General features: G+C 45.3%; 2 protein-coding genes across 2 annotated transcripts in view; one reads left to right on the top strand and one right to left on the bottom strand.

Annotated features, from left to right (window-relative positions):
* Positions 1–9,994, top strand: part of LOC115047088 (liprin-alpha-3-like) — a 22,307-nt gene extending 12,313 nt beyond the window's left edge. Inside the window, exons 17-30 of the mRNA XM_029507775.1 lie at positions 33–166; positions 668–822; positions 970–1,069; positions 1,152–1,233; positions 1,344–1,544; positions 2,802–2,867; positions 3,344–3,370; positions 3,504–3,679; positions 3,901–3,998; positions 5,535–5,710; positions 6,851–6,919; positions 7,010–7,172; positions 7,573–7,634; positions 7,898–9,994. Of these exons, the coding sequence (XP_029363635.1) occupies positions 33–166; positions 668–822; positions 970–1,069; positions 1,152–1,233; positions 1,344–1,544; positions 2,802–2,867; positions 3,344–3,370; positions 3,504–3,679; positions 3,901–3,998; positions 5,535–5,710; positions 6,851–6,919; positions 7,010–7,172; positions 7,573–7,625 (1,500 nt within the window). The 3' untranslated portion in view covers positions 7,626–7,634; positions 7,898–9,994. The remainder of the gene's footprint in view (positions 1–32; positions 167–667; positions 823–969; positions 1,070–1,151; positions 1,234–1,343; positions 1,545–2,801; positions 2,868–3,343; positions 3,371–3,503; positions 3,680–3,900; positions 3,999–5,534; positions 5,711–6,850; positions 6,920–7,009; positions 7,173–7,572; positions 7,635–7,897) is intronic.
* Positions 9,413–18,025, bottom strand: ntf4 (neurotrophin 4). The gene is made up of 2 exons (XM_029507780.1): positions 17,538–18,025; positions 9,413–12,865 (listed from the first exon to the last, which is right to left on the bottom strand). The coding sequence occupies exon 2, from the start codon at positions 12,844–12,846 to the stop codon at positions 11,440–11,442; it is 1,407 nt and encodes a 468-aa protein (XP_029363640.1). The 5' UTR covers positions 12,847–12,865; positions 17,538–18,025; the 3' UTR covers positions 9,413–11,439.

Genomic DNA, 18,025 nt, shown 5'->3' with positions numbered 1-18,025 from the left:
CTTTTCTCATTTTTTTCGTGCCACGTTTCTAGAACAACAAAGACGACGATCGGTCCCTCGCTCTTCTGGACTCCACGCCTCCTCCCACTCCTCGTGCGCTGCGACTGGACAGGATGACCCTCACCCACCCAGGAGCGATGCTCGATGATCCCCGGGAGTTTCGCAGGTGAGGCGTGAGATAAAGAGCTGGATTAATGTCAACAAACCCTGATGACTTATTACTGAACAGAAACACACAGACACGTTATTACCGAGACATTTAATTCAAATTGTACACAAAAACTGCTCTTACACCATATTCCTTTATATTTATATTTCTCTTATGTGTTAGTAAATGAATGGTTAAACCTTTATAAGACTGGAGCTTTAATCCTTAATAATCAGTCTATAAACAGGTTTTGAGCCAGGTGTTCTGCAGCAAGTATTTAAAAAGAGACCATTGGAGAGGTCTCATTAGAGCTGGGGAGGATTTTCCACAACCTGGCAACCCAAAAGTTGCTCTTATGATTGGCTCACAATGAAATAATCTGTCAACCATGAATAATAGCAGCTTATGAAGCCTTTATAAATGTTGCAAAACCTGCAGAAAGGAGAGCATTTCTGTCAAATTTAAGGAATCTAGTGTAATTAGCTTTTCCCCCTCAGTGAGTTCCTTTGTCTCCTGCAGCCTCTCGGCAGATGGCAGCAGCACCAACAGCAGCCAAGACTCTCTCCACAAGTCGAGTAAGAAGAAAAGCATCAAGTCTTCCATTGGTCGGCTTTTTGGAAAGAAGGAGAAAGGGAGGATGGGCCAGCCCGGACGGGACGGATCGGCGTCTCTTGGTAAACAGATGGAGGATAAGGGGGGAGATAACACTGACTGTATATGAGTAATCCACATTGGCAGTATTTTCATTCAGACATGCTCCGCCTCAGCGATTCAAACCTTATCGTGCCCGTATTCTCTTTTATTCTCACGACTTTGACCAGCATCAACGCCCTCTGAGGACCTGGCCTCTGGAGACCCCATGGGCATGAACAAGACCGGGACTCTGGGTCCGGCAGATAAAGACCGCCGCAGCAAGAAGAAGTGAGCGTCAGATAATCAGGTGGCTTTGATTCACGTGCGTTTCACAAAAAGAGCACTGAATGATGCTTTCCTTCCCTCACAGGCACGAGCTGCTGGAGGAGGCCTGTCGCCAAGGACTTCCCTTTGCATCTTGGGACGGACCCACTGTGGTGTCTTGGTTGGAGGTACTTCACAATCACAGAAACCAGAAACAGCAAAAACAACAAAACATTTTAATTAAAGAAATAAAAAACATTTTCTCTCTTTATTTCACCCCCCCCCCCACTCTCGCCAGCTGTGGGTGGGAATGCCAGCCTGGTACGTGGCGGCCTGTCGCGCAAACGTGAAGAGCGGCGCGATCATGGCCAACCTGTCGGACACGGAGATCCAGAGGGAGATCGGCATCAGTAACCCGCTGCACCGCCTCAAACTGAGGCTGGCCATCCAGGAGATGGTGTCCCTGACCAGCCCGTCGGCCCCCGCCAGCACCCGCTCTGTGAGCCCCCAGACCTCACACCTTCACTTTACTCACAGACAAACCACAACTTTTGAGAAAAAAAAAAAAAAAACAGGTTAGAAAGCCAATCAGAGGAGGGAATCACATCCTTTTTTTCTGATTGGCTGACTGTTTCTGAGCCGTCTAATAATATTTTCATGCAAACATTCAGAGAAATGAAATACTACCCGACTTGGAGGGTGTGTCCAGGTGAGCTGGGCTTTGTTGTGACATCACAAAGCACAGAAATCCTGACATATTCCACTTTATCACACAACCAAGACCACGTGGAGGTCTCACTTACAATATGGGACCTTTAAAGAGAACAAGCTGCATCTGTTCTTATAAAATAAAAAAAAACCTCTGTCGAGCATCTTTATAGGATTAAAGGTAAAGAGGAATTTAATTGGAGTGTACTTACACTTTTAACACCCTCATATACTGATTAATGAATGATTAATCATCGCCATGCTGCGCTTTGACTTTTTGCCAAGAATGCACAAATGTTTCATTCAAATCAGCTGTGAGACGAACCAGATGTTTGGAGTTATGAGATTAGTTAAGATGTTAGCAATCCCTGCTGGGAAATCTGCAGCAGAAACTGGTTAATAGGAGGCAAAAAATAAAAAGAGAACGTAATTAAACTTGAACTGATATCAAATGAGGATGACGTAAAATTAAGAGCAGGTCGTGTGAAGTGCAATAAAGGAGAGAAAAGTTGCGAGAGGGGAGGAAAAACACACATTGAGGAAAAGACTTTGAAATGTACTGTGTGTCAGAAATAATAAAAACTCTGAAGCCATAGGAGGACGCTCATAAACTGCACAGACTGATAAAGTTCCACAAAATTTCGCCTGGAAATAAAACTTCACAAACAAAAAAGGCTTTTCACACAGAGACAAAGACAAACCAGATGTACACAGATGTAGTAAAAGAGCGGCACACACATACATCACCGCTTTTTTTTTTTTTTTTTTAATGTGTCCCTTCCCAGGAAAGATAGAGTCCCTCATAACAAAAACCTGCTTTGACTGTCGGTTTTGGAGTTTTGGCTGGAACGGCAGGTTTTGATTCTTCGCCTTTGGTGTATTCACCAGATGAAATTCAGCTCACATGAACGTGACGAACCTCATGTTCGTTAGCAGCACCGCGGCCGTGACAAGGCGGTCTGCTGTTTCAGTTTCAGTTGCGTCTGATTTGGCTTCTTCCTGGTCTGTATCTCACGGCCTCACTCTTCTCTTCTTCATGTGACCGCAGTCGACCAGTAACGTGTGGATGACCCACGCAGAGATGGAGTCCCTGAACGCTGCCACGAAGCCTCCGGTCAGTGCCCCCCCTCCACTCCCCTGTTGTCTTTCCTGTTGGACCAAACTTCGATCTTTTTCTGAATATATCACTCAGAGTTCAATGATTTTAAGTTTCCCCTCTCGTTTGAATCATGTTGACGAGTGTCTTCCCTCCCTCCTCCTCTCGCTCTCTCTCTCTCTCTCTACATTTCTGTCTCTCTCGGTCTCTTTGTGGGCCCAGGCCATAGTGATGAGCATCTTCTTCTCTCCCTCTGGTTGCTGTTTCAGTGTGAACTGCTTCCAACTAATTACCCGTTCACTAACACACTATTCCTCCCTTTTGTCCTCTTTTCCTGCTGCTGCTGCTTCCTCTTCCTCTGCTTCTCCTCCATCCATCCTTCTGTCCATCCATCCTGTTCCTGACCCCCGCTGCCCTCCCCCTCGCCTCCTCCATGTCACTCTCTCCGGCTCTGTCTCTCTCTGTCTGCCTCTCCTCTCCTCTCGGCACTCCAGGAGCTGAAAGAGTTCAGCTGGGATCAGGTGAGGATCAGAAAGAACACAACACTTTTTATTTTTGTCTGTTAACTTTGTCTCCGCCGCCGACTTGCACCGCCGTCAGGTGTGAAGAGGCGCCTGAATCAGAGTTGATCATCTGTGATTTGCCCCCCCTCAGATACTGGCCTACGGCGATATGAATCACGAGTGGGTGGGCAATGACTGGCTGCCCAGCCTGGGTCTGCCACAGTATCGCAGCTATTTCATGGAGTCCCTGGTGGATGCCCGCATGCTGGACCACCTGACCAAGAAGGAGCTGAGAGGACAGCTCAAAATGGTGGACAGCTTCCACAGGTAGAGTGCACGCCCCACCCCCGCTCGCAGCCGTGACTCTTTTGTCACCTCTCATCTTTTCTTGTGGCAGAATTGTCGCTCAGGTATGTGACTCCAGGCCCCCTTTAAAAGAGTTAAAGGGTCAAAGGTCGCGGATTGAGTTAATGCCCTCTGAGTACAGGTGAGAGTGGAAACACGCCCCTCAGTTAACCGTCACCTTCTGGCTCTTTCACCTCTCCCAGGGTCAGTTTGCATTATGGCATCATGTGCCTGAAGCGTCTGAATTACGATCGCAAAGAGCTGGAGAGGAGGAGAGAGGAGAGCGTCCACCAGAACAAAGGTCAGCCCTTTCCTTCCCCTCCGCCCTTATCTCATCATTCACACCAAAGATGTGCCATGATACTGGTCTCTGTCATGTCCTGTTCAAAGCATACCTGAGTCCTGACTAAATAATCCTCCACATCCAGGTTCATTATTTCCACTATTATTCCTAAATAACCTGTAATATTCTTGTTGCTCCGTTTTGTCTTTTAATTTTGCCGTAAAACATAGAACAGAATACGGGACCTGCACTAGATCTTTTTTTTTGTTTGAAAGACTTCAGTCTGGCCTATTTCTGTGTCAGCAGCTGTTGCAGCGTTTTGCGGATCCTGAAACACTTTGCCCAGATCGAATCAGGAGACTTGGAGATTTCAGACAGTGTATAATTTGTCAAAGTTGTATGAAGACAGGTCCAGTACAGACAACCAGAGCCGAAGTGTCTCACAGGTGGGACGGTGTAATTGACAAGCTTTTTTAGGTCTTCCTGGCATTCTTTGTCTCCATGTGCGACCCTGAAAGAGGTAATGGAAGGACTTTAACGTGCTGTTAAAACATTTCAAATATAATTTTAGGGATCCTGCAGAAAACCCGTCAGCGCTTCAGTCCAAATTGTTGATTCTCTCAAATTATCTGTAATTTTTAAAGGAGCTATTTGAAGTTTTGCTTTTGCTCCATATCTGTCCGTCAGTCGAAAATGAAGCTCGTGCTTTTCTTTTATTTCCATCACGTTTTCTTTTGCTGCAGATAGCATGCTAGGGACATTTTCCCATAGATTTCAATACAGTCCAACTCTTTATTATATACAGTGGCTAGCCAGCAGCAAAGATTACAAAAAGCTGCTTTACCTCTCAGGGAGATCTTGTAAAAGTAGACAAAAATTCTTTTTTTCCTTTTGATTCACCTCAGTAAACTATAAAAATCATTTTCCAGTTTCAGACTATAAAGTTAATCTCTCTCAGTCAAACAAAGATTCTTTTTAAAAACACCATAAACTTAATGATTGTCTCTCCCACATCGCAGGGAGATGTTTGGACCACCCTTTGGATGTCGCCCCCCCCCTCACCCTCCCTTTACTTGGACCAGATTATAAACCACAACTTTCTAGTGTAATTTTGCTGGTAATGATTACATAAATGTCAACACGCTCAGTCATTAAAGCCAAACTCAGATCTTGTGCTCCCTTACCGCTGAGCCTCGGGATACATATGTTGTAGATTTACAGTCGGTTCATCTTGGCTCATTTCCCCACAGACGAAATTCCCCAGGGAGGAAATTTGTAGGTTTTTGGGTTTGTCTGACGATCCTCTTGACCTGCGCTGTCCGCATCCAGAAAATAAATCAGCAGAGCGGGAGCAAATCACTAACATCAGGTAATACAACCCGTTCAGAAGGCCATTAATAAGCCCCGAACAGAGCCTGGACCTCAGGAAGTGGCCAGAACAAGAATAGGAAACCTGATCCTCCTTCTAAAAACAGCGAGCAGACGGCGTACTGTTTGCAGATGGATGTCTCCTCGACCGTCCCTTCACCTTCTCCTCCCTTCTCTCCTCCCCAGATGTGATGGTGTGGTCCAACGAGCGGGTGATGTGCTGGGTGCAGACCATCGGCCTGAAGGAGTACGCCGACAACCTCCGTGAGAGCGGCGTCCACGGCGCCCTGCTGGCTTTAGACGACACCTTCGACTACACCGACCTGGCCCTGCTGCTGCAGATCCCCAATCAGAACACGCAGGTAACAGCACGCGTCCACGCTTCTGCCTCTGAGGAGCGATTTTCCCCCCCAAAGATTTATACCAGACGTGTTTTTGTTTCCTTTTTTTTCCTGTTTTAAAACACAGCAGCGTAGAGAAGGAATGTGCTGAAGGAAGAAGAGTGTGTGTGACATGACACCATGAAAAATCCCAAACTGGCCCTCTTCACAAAATACATAATATTAATTATTTTTCATATTTCCTGGTTTCATGATGGCGCCCTCTGCTTTTTATTTTAGCACCATTCAGGCAGAAAAACCATCACACTCAACTGCTACACAGCAGCCGCACACGTCAAACAGCAACTTAAAACACAAACGCCGGACAGTAAACGACACACTCGGGAACTGTCGCTCTGACCATCAGATGCTGTCATAAAACAGATGCAGCTGCAGAGCGAAGCTGCTGTTCATCTTTTTGAGAAAAAAAAAAAAAAAGATGAATATTTCCCAAAAAAACATGCCAGTAAAATCACACATTATCAGATTCATGGTGTAATCAATACAACAGTTTTACACACACCACAACATGTCCGACAGCTGAACCTTCAGTCAGAAAACCATCCTGCTCTGAATAAGAAAAGGTTCAGCTACCTCCTTCATAATTCTTCCCCCTCAGTGAAATATCCCGCTTCACTGTCTCAGTATGTGGAGGCTTCATGTTTCTGTGTTACATTTGTCTACATTTCATCACAGTGGGCTTCCAAACCCGTTTTAAAGTCCCGAGATCCAGCTCTCCCATAAATGTCCCAAATTATGATGGAAGTTGAGCAAGAGAGAAACTTTCTCTGGTGAGCAGATGGATTTTTTTCTGCACGTGTATCGTCCTGCGCAGTGAAACTCAAACCTCAAACCGAGTGAAGGGATTTCCATCCATCCGTTATCTTTACTGGCTCGTCTGTCGGGTCACTGGAGCCGTCTGACACAGTTGGACTCATCCACGCTCACGCTCACAGAAATATAAAGTCATTTTAACAATGAAAACAGAATTCACTTTTATTTTACTTACCAGTAACCGTTAAGTAACACTTTCTGGGTTAGCAACCTGCAGATGCTTCATCAGAGCCTTTGTTGAGTCGGTGCAGACTGATCCTGACGCTCTACTTCACCTCTGTCCCGCAGGCCAGACAGCTCCTGGAGCAAGAGTACAACTCCCTCATCTCCATGGGAACCGAGAGACGGCCCGACGAGGTGGGCGTAAAAACGGACACGCCAAAGGGAAGTAAATCTAGCTTCGACAGATTTTGAATGATCTTTTCACACGCTGCGTCTGTCTGACAGGACGGAGCGAAGACCTTCACCCGCTCGCCCTCCTGGAGGAAGATGTTTAGGGAGAAGGATCTCCGGGGCGTGACCTCTGACTCTGCCGAGACCCTGCCTGCTAACTTTCGTGCCTCAGCCATCTCCACGCCCTCCGTTACCCTGAGAAAGGTTCAGAGCGATGGTGAGTGTGACCCCTGACCCCCCCCCCGGGTGCCTGTAGAGAAGAGCCCAGCCAATCTGCACTCGATAATAAATGAGGCATGTGTTTACATCTTGATTTTGTGGAAATGAGCCTTGAACAGAAACATTTGTTTGCAAGCCACCATACAGACGGCGTTACATAAGGCACAAAGCAGAGTCACATGCACACGGCGCAGTTTGCTGCTTTCATGTGACTCTGCCATTAGTTTGGCTCCGGAATTTTCTGTTTCCTTTAGCAAAGGAACCGGCAATAACAAGGAACAGACGCTTCAGAAGTGCAGAGGAAGACTATTAGCCCTCATTCCACGTCTTAATAAGAATGCCTGTGGAAGGTCAGCTACGTTAATGACCCCGTGTGTGTCTCCTGGTTTGTGACGCAGCCAGCTCTGGTGCCCGGGGTGAATCTGCCTCAGTGAGGACGTACTCCTGTTGAGGGGCTGAGGTGAGAACCGTCTACCACATCAATTAGAGCTAACACATTCACAATGTTTCATCTCCGTGGGTGCCTCTCTGAGATGGGTTGCACATGTGCCCAGCACATTTCTTTGAACCTTGTCGTTTTATGCATTTGTTTGTTGTTGTGGGTCGGTCTGTGTCTGGGGTTTTAGTAGTCCCCCTCAGGTCTTTAAGTGGTGGAGATTTAGGCAGAGTTGAATTGAGGCCACGGAGGCAGCGACGTGGGAATAACGCTGTTTCTCTCTGCAGGGCGCTGACTGGATTGGGATTAGAGGACCCTCTCACTCATCCACGGAGAAAGAAGCAATGAATATAACCATTTAACGTAGAAATAAATAATCGGTCTGACCATTCTGCAATAACAGAAACAAAAGGGAAAAAGGGGGAAAATGACATGAAGAATGTATGAATGTATTTTCCGACCAGACCAGGAAGGTTGAATGGGATCAGCTGTTTTCTCTCTCCGGCTCTCTGTCTGTCTTTGCTCTTTCTCTCTCAGCACGACTTTGATTCGGGGTCAATAAGGGACAACAGCGGCGTCGGTTGAGGTTTCGAGCCGATCGTTCATGTCCGCCCCCCTCCATTCCCTCCTCCTGCTTCACTTTCATTCCTGTCAGTGTCCGCACACAGTCAGCAGAGTTGGCAATATCAGGGCTTGTTTTCCTCCCTCCAGAGGAAATCACTTGCTGCCATTTATTCTCTTACAGTACGAAGACGACTGACAGCGTCGCCTCACGGTTTCTGCTCCACAACAGGTGTTTTTTTAACAAGAACTTAGAGGATGTTTTAACAGTAAACTCACAGGGGGAGGCAGTGGGGGACTGCGACCGTTCTCCTTTTTACCCCTGGGGTGGCCGGTGTCTGGTGTCAGCCCCGGTGGCTCTATTGTTGGCTGCTGTGGTCACATCAGCGGGGTCCAGGAGCGGCGTGGTAAAACATGTAGCAGGTTCAGGCCGCCATTTGTCTCCGACCACATCAGAGGGACCGTCCTTGAGCTTTGTCTATTGGCACCTTGAAAGCTGATAGGCTGAGTAATTTCCTTTGAAAGGAGCTCATTGTGGAGATCAAAGCTTCAGAGGCGTCCTGTTCAGGTTGGAGTTGGTGCCACTTTCCAAACAGGCGTCCATTACAGCAGGTTGATCTGTTTTAAAAAGCGTTTTGGCTTTGTCAGTTTTAAAGGGCCCCTTTATCAATGCCTCGTAGATAAATTAACTGCTGCTAAGTTTTGGATTTTGGCTGATTCGACGTAAAACAAACAGCTGGTTGTTGTAAAACTTGCCAATTAAAGCACTAAAAATGTTGAATGTGTCATTAACACCAATTAGTGGGAAGTTATTGACTCAGTTAAAAAGTCGAGACTTAATCCACACTAGAGACGCCGTTCATGGTCCCCTGAGGACGATCGGAATGAATTTAGGATCCACTGATCTTTTCTCAGATTTTATTGAATTCTTTGAATGACAATGCTCATGTTGAGATCTTGCCACCACGAGGCCTGCAAAGTTTAAAATACTGAGTAACAAAAGCATATTAGTCCAATTTCTCTGAAATGTCTCTAGTTTAGGCAAACTTCAGTGAAAGATCTGTAAAGTATGTCTTAGTGGAAAGTGGAACCAAAGTTTGAAACACATTCAGGAAGCTGCGTTGGCGCCTCAGAGCGGTCGACCACGGTGAGCTGTAATCATCAGCTCAGGGGGGCACAGAGAGACAAAACAGCAACTCAAAAGGAGGAGGTAAAAAAAAAAAAACACAACAGGATGGACAGAAGCTGGTCATTTTACTGCACACACAAGCCATAACAGAAACCGAGAGCTCTCTGGGGGTGAGATCAGAGAGGGGCGAGCCCGAGGAAGCCCAGGAAACAAAACCTTTAGCCTCTGTGTTTACGATGCATGTCAAACAAACGACAATGACCTAAAAACAGTTTTTTTGGTGGTGAAGGTGATATGAGGTGTCATTTAAAAAAAATATATCTGTATGATAAACCTACAGGGGTGGGAGCCTGGGGATCAATTTGTAAAATGTGTGTATTTTTTTCAGTTGTATTTTTTATTTTTTACGATAACTATTTATTTTCTTTAGGTATGTATTGGATAAATGTATGTACATGTTCTGTTCCTTCTTGGCTTCATTTGAACTAGTTTTAAAAGGTAAATATGAAACATTGAAAATGGTCATTCAAATATGCTACTGTATGTGTACATTTTGAGAACAAATTGTGCAAATGATTTAACAGATTTCCATGATTAAAGTGATAGTAATACAAATTGAAAATATTATCTGGAAAATAAACAATAATGATGAAGATGATGATTATGATGATGACAAATGAAAAATGGTGATGTAAAAGAAAAAAATGAATAAATAAAGCGATCCAGGTGGATCTGCTGATCATTGAATTTCCAGGTCATGTTCTTAATTACAATTTAGATATTTTTAGGAACTTTTTCACTTTTACTCCACTGCATTGCTGTACTTTGACTCTAGCGCTTCTCGTGATTGTAAGTCAACAGAATTTATTTTATTTTATTTTGAAAACGTGATAGACCCACATGATGTGATACAAAAACACAACTACAGTTCAATCTAAACCTGCCGGCGTCTGAACAATCGACATGTTAGATGAAGATCAGGCAGAAGATTTTTCACGAGAACATCATGTTTTAAAGTTCATTTGTTATTGTGATGAAATCTGATCACTGCCAATTAAAAAAGAAAAAAAAATCCAACCGCCCAACTTGCCAGAACACGTCAAAGTAGCTTTTGTTTAATTTCTCATAAACACAGTTTGTTGTAGTTGCATTTCTGGGCTTATTTGACAACCTTTGTGTACAATAGGTTGTTTCAGTCGTTAGGATCTGTAAATGTGGAACTTAACTGGGATATTTGATTGGAAGAGTCTGTTGTTATAAATTATGGTTTTGTGTGTCTAGTTGTGATGTTTCAGTCCTCACCAGCAGATTAGAGCAGATGAAATACATGCCAGTGATTTATTTATTTATTTATTTAAAATTTCTGAGTAATTAAATTCTGCATTTAATGAGTACAAAGATCCTTTATTACCACGTTTGGCAGGCAAACCAAACAAACCAGCAGATGGTGAACACACCGTCTCTCTGTGTCCTGTGATCGACATGGCGAACCACATTTAAGGAGCTCCACATCGCCAGTCTGACTGAAATCATGCTAAAATGTACCCATGCTGTCAATGTGCTCTTTGACCCCCCCAACAATCCGACTCTGACCCATTTGAGAGCAGAACAGGGCAGTAAAATGGAGCCTCAGTAGGTGGCGCTCCTTCCTCTCATAACCCGAGTGGACCAGAGGCTGGAATTATCATCAGACACTTCTTCTATAAATACACACAGATATACATAGCTTCATACATAAAGGTATACTGGTGTCATATTGTACACAGAAGTAAAGGAATATATTAATATCAAAGACATACACATGCGTACATACTAATCAAAAATAACTTAGGTTATGAAAGATAAATCATACAAAAACAGTACTTTTTAAAGTAAAATCTCTATAAATGACATTTTTTTAGCCTAGAGCTAGTATTGAGGTCTTCTTGTTTTTTTTGTTTTTTCAAAAGTCCCATGAAGCCGTGGAGGAGGACGGAGGGGTCAGAGAGGAGAGGAAAAGTGTGGATTAAAGTTGGAATAACTTCGATTATTTTAAACAAGTGAAAGTGCACACGGAGGGATGTCACAGCGGCTCTGCTCTGTGTCACTTTCTACTTCTTCCCCTCAATCATTCCTCCCTACTTCCCTCCCTTCTCCCACTCAGCCTCTCCCCCTCCTCGTCAAGACCTCCCTCACTGGCGCCCGATTGGCTCTGGACAGCAGCACGCAGACGCAGGACGAGTCGATGCGGATCCACCTCCATCCGGTTTTGTTGTCTGCGTCTTTGGTGAGCGCTCGTACGAACGACTGCTTGGGTTTGCACTCGCTCAGCCACTGTTTTTTATCCACCCCCAAGCAGCCGGCCCCGGCGACGCCCATGCCCGGGGATCTCGGCGGGGTGCCGGGGTTCCTCGACCTGCTGCTGTTGCTCGGCTGCTCGGCCTGGCGACAGCGAGTCTCGTAGAAGAACTGTTTGAGTCGTCCCGCTTGGGTTTGGATTTCCTGCAAGATGGTGACCTCCCGGTTGTGGGAGTCGATGGCCGTCTTCTTGTCGGTGACCCAAACGCTTTCTGACTCGCACACCGACTTTTCCCCTCGCCGTCTGTCTATGGCATGTGAGCGTTTGTCCCTTTTAACGGGACGGCTGCCCTCGTGGCCCACTTTGGAAGAATCTGCCCAACTCAGAGTCATGCTCCTGTCGATCGCACGGTCGCCATGACCCTCGAAGTGTCCGTCCATGTCGTCCTGCTCCTCTCCGTATACGTCCTCCTCCAGCAGGCCGGTCTCCAACATGAGCAGGAGAGGCGGGTGCTCCGGAGGAGACAGGGAGGTGGAGAACAGGACCCGTGGATGCGCGTCCAGAAACATCTCGTCTCCTTCTAGCCCGGTCCCCAGACCCAGCCCTGCCTCCAGGGTCAAGCCCTCCTCAGCTCCTGGTGAAACCTGGATCCCCGTCTTGGTGGTTGATGAGGGAACAGTCGGTTCTGGTCCCCTTTGACCTTCTACGTTTGCAACAGGCCTGACAGCATCCGGGTTTTCTGCTGCTGAAACCTGCAGAGGTCTGTCGGTAGAGTCCTGGAGATTGTCCTTCTTGGAAAAGTCCACAAAATTTGAGTAATCTTGCCGGCTGCTGCTGCTGCTGTCAGCTTTGTAGTCCTTTGGTAGAGAATTATCCTCAGAAATATCCTCGGTCCTGAGTGTCCCTGCGTCTGTGGGAACATCCGAAGTGACACTGCTCCTGTCGTCGCTGCCTGAGTTGCTGCTGGAGTGGAAGGTCTCTGGATTCTCCACTCTGAGCGTGGAAGTCTCTTCATGTGCGGAGGATTTCACATAATCCTTACGGCTCTGGAGGTTTTGCTTGTTGGCGTCGAAGTCCATCTGTGAGGCGTTTGTGTGGAAGTTGTAGTCCTCAGTCGGAGCTGTGAGGTGAGCGACCGGGTCATGGCGGTGCTCTCTGCGGTTATCAAAGCCAGGCTCCGTCGTCGCGGCAGCAATCCTGGACACGGGGTTGTGAGGGAAGGGCAGGGCCGAGGCAATCACCATGGCAACCAGGGGAAGCCAGTGCATCACTCCCAGGACGTATCAGCTGGTGGCCAAAAGAGGGGAGACAATGTTATTTGGCACAATGTGAAATGTGGCTTATACAGTTAAACTAAGTACCTCAATTAAAATGTAAAAGGAGAAGGTTTACAAGTGGCCCGCAGCTTTATGACTGCTGCTTTAGCTGCTGAGGTATGGCTTTAAAATCTTGGCAGAACTTGTGGAAAAATAGGACCAAGTACAGTACAGCAAGGTCACCCTCAGCTTCTTCTTGTGGGAAGACCGAGCTGTGGATTCTGGAGTCTGACGGCCTGACCTTCAAACAGATACACTGACAACCTGGTATGTATGCAAGTCAGACACTTTACAGCCGAAAGGAAGTAGATTAAAAAGACATCTGCGGCCCAGGAGAACGAGCTTCCCCTCTCAGCTTTTAAGGTCTTGATGGTTTTTCTAGGATTCAAGAGCCTCTTTGAAGATTCCTTTTAAATCTGTGGTAGAGAACGTTGGTTTGGGCAAAGTCCACAAAACCACACAAATACCAGGAAACCACGAGGAGGCATCCGTTGTGTTTCAACTTGATTCCACCTGGGCTGAGGACATGTTTGTTTTTCTTTTAGGAAGCCGGTGCCAAAACGTGCAATGATAGATCTGTCCCTTTGGACCGGAAGAGTTTTTTCCTTGAGGCTGGTGTGCAACCATCATTATAGTAAACGTCCTGCCTGTCACAACCCGTGTTTTCTAAGCTTTGTGCGACTTGATCACAAAAGGATTAGTGGTAGTTCTTGATTTTCCTAAAACCATGTCATGAATACTGCAGGAAATTTTCATAATAACTCTTTAAGACCCGAGATTGACATAATTACAAGTAGATGACAGCGAGTAGGTTGCTCTTTTGTTGCTAAAAATCTTTGGTCATTTAATGATCAGAAGATTAATTAGCAGCCACTTTGCTGACTAGCTCAGTGCTTATGTCCACCGTCAACTTAAAAACAAGAACATTTTCATAAGTCAGTCTTCTCAAATGTGACGTTTGTTCATTTTCACTGTCTTCCCCTACAACAAATCTTTTTTTAACAGAAACTGGCACTGAATTATTTAAATATACAGTTAAAATGATTACTCACTCTTTGATTTATTATGTCTAACGTCCGTGTTAAACGGTGATGCACAGAAAAGTCATTACCATAACTGTTACAAAACTCAAATAAAACACTCCCTCGCCTTAACGTAAACATTTCCTGCCATGCGTGAGACTTTTCAGTCCTTCGAGCTTGTCGTGTCTGACACCATCTGATGGAAAAGTGAAGTGTATGAGTCAAAGCGGAGATGATTCATCTGCGTTTCAGAATTGAGGTCCACCTGTGACTAAGTGGGAAAAACATTCAGTCACCCAACCGCGTGGCACGAAGAGCGGCAACGTCGCCGAGGCCTCGGCGTGGGCTTAGGTGTTTGAAAGGAGGGAGGAGGTCACTTGGAAAGAGTTAAAATAGGTGGAATGATGAGAATGTCAAAGATGCAGCTTCACTGCAGAGGCTCTGTCAAGGTTTCCTCAGGCTTGGGGAGGAGCGGGGGACGCAGTCAGGGCAGAGGAAGGTAACCGCAAAGGAGTAGATGTGTCATAACTCAGTGTTTGTTTGCTTGTGGTGTGTTTGTATTTCCCTGCAGTGTGTGAGAGAGAGTGACTGAGTGGATGTTTGATCAGTGGCCATTGGTGACTGTGTGTGTGTGTGTGTGTGTTTCAGCAAGTGACAAAACCAAATCCACACGGTGGCAGGACCTGTACTCATCAGGGCCACACCCTGGACACAACGCAGGCACCTCGGGCGCTCAAAGTGCCTGTTGTCATGCTGTTGATAAATCACATCAAAATCCGTTGAGCACTTTCCCTTTTTCTGTCGTTACCAGTCCAGGAACTTGGGCCTGCCAAATAAACCTGGCTATTTTAGAGTGATGACAACACAGCAAACCGTAAACACACACTTCAAACGCACAGCAGCCTGCCAGCCGCAATCAGATGGCGAAAACAAACAAATGGTGTGTGCGGCGTGGAGCTAATGAGGGACAAGAGGCCGGTGTACGTGGTCCGTGCTCTGCCGGAGGAGACTTATGTGCGTCTTAAAGGCTTTTTCCGAGCACTCAGACGCCACACAGAAGGCAGGCGAGCGCACCCTCTAAGTGGTTTCTTCGTAAAACAGCAGCGGCAGCAGCAGCACTTTATCATCACACTCCATTTGCTACAATCACATGCATCATTTGAGCTCCCTGCAAGGTTAGAGGAAGACCACGACGTTCTTCTAACCGCTGGATCAGACCCAAACAGCCTGACTGTCTGCCCTGCCAAACACACACACACACCATGTTCAGTTTCAGAGCTGAGGTTTAAATAAATAAAATCCCACTCCATGCTACACACTTCAGTTCATTCTGATCTCCAGAACTTGATATTGTTCCCTCTGAGCGGCATGAAGAACACACCGACGAACGCCTCATCAGGAAAAAATCCACGACCAAACAGACTAAAGTACGTCGTCACCGGCTGACCTCACTGACAGCACATTAAGGACTCATTCAGGCCAGATCTTGGTGCTTTATTTATTTATCTGGTCACTTTTGTGGGTTGGTGAGATGTTGAGAAACGCGGTAATAAGAAACCCAGACATGCAGCTTGTTTCAACTTTTCAGTACACAAACATTCACAAAGGATATCAGGCAGCATTTTTAAGTGACAGCTTTAAACTGATCTCGGTTTCCCTCCCTTTGTATCACTATTCTGGATTTTTTCCTGTTCCTGTTTCTATTTGTTTCTGAGTGTGCTTGTTTCCATTCTGCTATTTACTTGAGAATATATGGTACAAAAGTGATTTGGGCTGCAGTTTTCCATTTTTATTGATCAATCGGACTTTCAATCACAGGCTTAATTGATTTAACTCTTTTGTATAAATCATGTGGAAACTGGAAAAAGTAAAACAAGATGTTAGGATTTCTTGTTTTGTTTAACCGAAACGGAGATAAATTATATTTACAAAGACGTGACGCAAGACTAAGCAGCAGTTTCTGAAAATGGAAAGTGAATTTTTCTTTGCTGAGAAGTGAATTAATTTAATTGATTGATTAATTGTCAAGAAAACACGTCTAATATTTAAAATGAGACCAAAATTTGTGAAACAAGCCAAACAACACAACGGCAGGGGGAAGTGTCTGACTTCTGTTTTGAGTGCTGCCAGGTTGAACCACGGGGGTTTAATCCAGACAGTCGGGGGCCCGCTGTGGCACTGGGGGCCTCCCCAGGAAAACAGACGCCATTAGGGAACCCCACACCTGGCAGCGGCCGCAGCGGCATGAGCCTGCTCACAAAGTAATCCCCCTCCGTGATGTGTGGCGATAATGTCAGACGACCAACTGACAGAGAGATAATGCGTTCTGTGTTAGGGCCAAACGTTATGGTCGGGGCCCCGTCCTGTCCTAATCCCGCCTCTTTGAAGTCATGTAGCCCAGAGTGACGGGGGTGGGAGACGTCTGGGGGCCAGATGATTGGAGGAAGTTCTCCTAAAAACAGATTGCACCTCACGTTGCGTCTTCCAGTAGACTTTTTAAGACAGATTGAGTCTGACTAAGATGTCCACCATCAGACAGGAGTGGCCGTGACACCAGGTGACATGGAAAACACATGTACAGGTAAATATTTGCCCCCCTCCCTCCCTCCTGTTTCTGAAGTTAAAGGTTGGCCTCATTTACAATAACCTACCTCACTGTGCAAACAGCCTATTAATTCCAGCTCTGTGATTGTTTCGTACCCCTCCTCCCAAACGCTGAACAACTCTGTGTTATTAACTTCACATCCTTTTCACAGAAAAACACACACAAGCTGTCAACGCACACACTTGACCTGCACTGATGCATCTTCAGTGCAATTAAAACAGCCTGGAAAATATCTTTTATCTGTTAAAAGCTCTGCAGACATCACATCTGACACTGTGCTGAAATATTTTCCAAGAGGAATTAGGCTCCACAGAGGATGCAGGAGATAAATGAAACGAGTCTTATCATTTCACTCATACTTCCATAACAAAAGCAGGAAAGAAAAGAAAACCTCCCACTGAGCCTGATCAGCTGCTGATCTTATATATCGACTGGCCACATCAGCTGCAGGTTTGTTTGAAAATGCAACCTGTGCGATCTACCTGCGGGTTTGGATTGTGATTCGGTAGCTCACACTTCACCTGAGTGACTGCCAACGAAAACAAAATGTGAAACAGGCTGCAGCTGCAGAACAGCCAAAGAAAATAAAACGTGCAACACTTTAAGACTACGATCAGAGTTTTTCTGCTTTGATCGCGTGCGGTGGAATTTAACAAGAAGAACACACGCACCAAAAAAAAAAAAAAAAAAAACAACAACAACAACAAAAAAAAAAAACAGTCATTAAAATGTAATTACAAAATCAAATAATTTAAGCATTGTCAGATATTTGAATAATACGAATTTGATGATTCAAAAAAGCTGATAAACATTCAAATTAACGCCAAAGCATGAAATTATTTAACGCTCAAGGTTGATAAAGTAACCTAATTAATTTATTATAGATGTTTTATTGGTCGCATTATGTAACAGCTGGTGTTAGAATAAATTAATAGGCTTAATAAATAAACCCCCATGTTTTAATAATAGTGTCATGTGTGCAGTGTGAGAAGTTGGTGGATGTTTCAGACTCGTACCGTTTAGGTGAGATCCGGACCCCGCGTCCTTCCAGCTGACACCACATTGATTATAAAGTCCTGTCGCCAGTTGCTCAACTGCTTTTAAAAAATAAACTCAAATATTACTTTCGCACGGTGACCGCAAAACTAATCACAGGCATTTCTTTCTTCTTTTAATAGTCCGGGACATCGCATGTGGCCCCCTCAGAAACCCGACAAGGACAGAAACATAATTGGAGAAAAGTAAAAAAAATAAATAAATAAAAAATAATTAAGAAAAACAGAAACTGTCTCTTGTCTCGGGAGCGCCTTCACTGCGACTAAAACGGCGTGGGAGAAAAAAATTGGATCCAGAAAAACGCATCAAATATTGAAAATATGTCTTAAAAATGTAGATATCCCACGAGTTTGTTACTCCTCCAAGGCGGGCCAGGGGGAAGGTCTCTCGGTTCAAATATGTGGACGAAGAAGTGGAGAGGTGAAGAAGTTGGCCAAATGTTTTAAGA

The sequence above is a fragment of the Echeneis naucrates genome, chromosome 8, assembly GCF_900963305.1.
Source record: "Echeneis naucrates chromosome 8, fEcheNa1.1, whole genome shotgun sequence".
Lineage (NCBI taxonomy): Eukaryota > Metazoa > Chordata > Actinopteri > Carangiformes > Echeneidae > Echeneis > Echeneis naucrates.
Note: the sequence above shows the minus strand (reverse complement) of the source record. Positions and strands in the feature narration are given on the sequence as shown.

Bases quoted from the DNA above. Each gene is read 5' to 3' on its own strand.
- ntf4 (XM_029507780.1), bottom strand. From the start codon at position 12,846: ATGCACTGGCTTCCCCTGGTTGCCATGGTGATTGCCTCGGCCCTGCCC.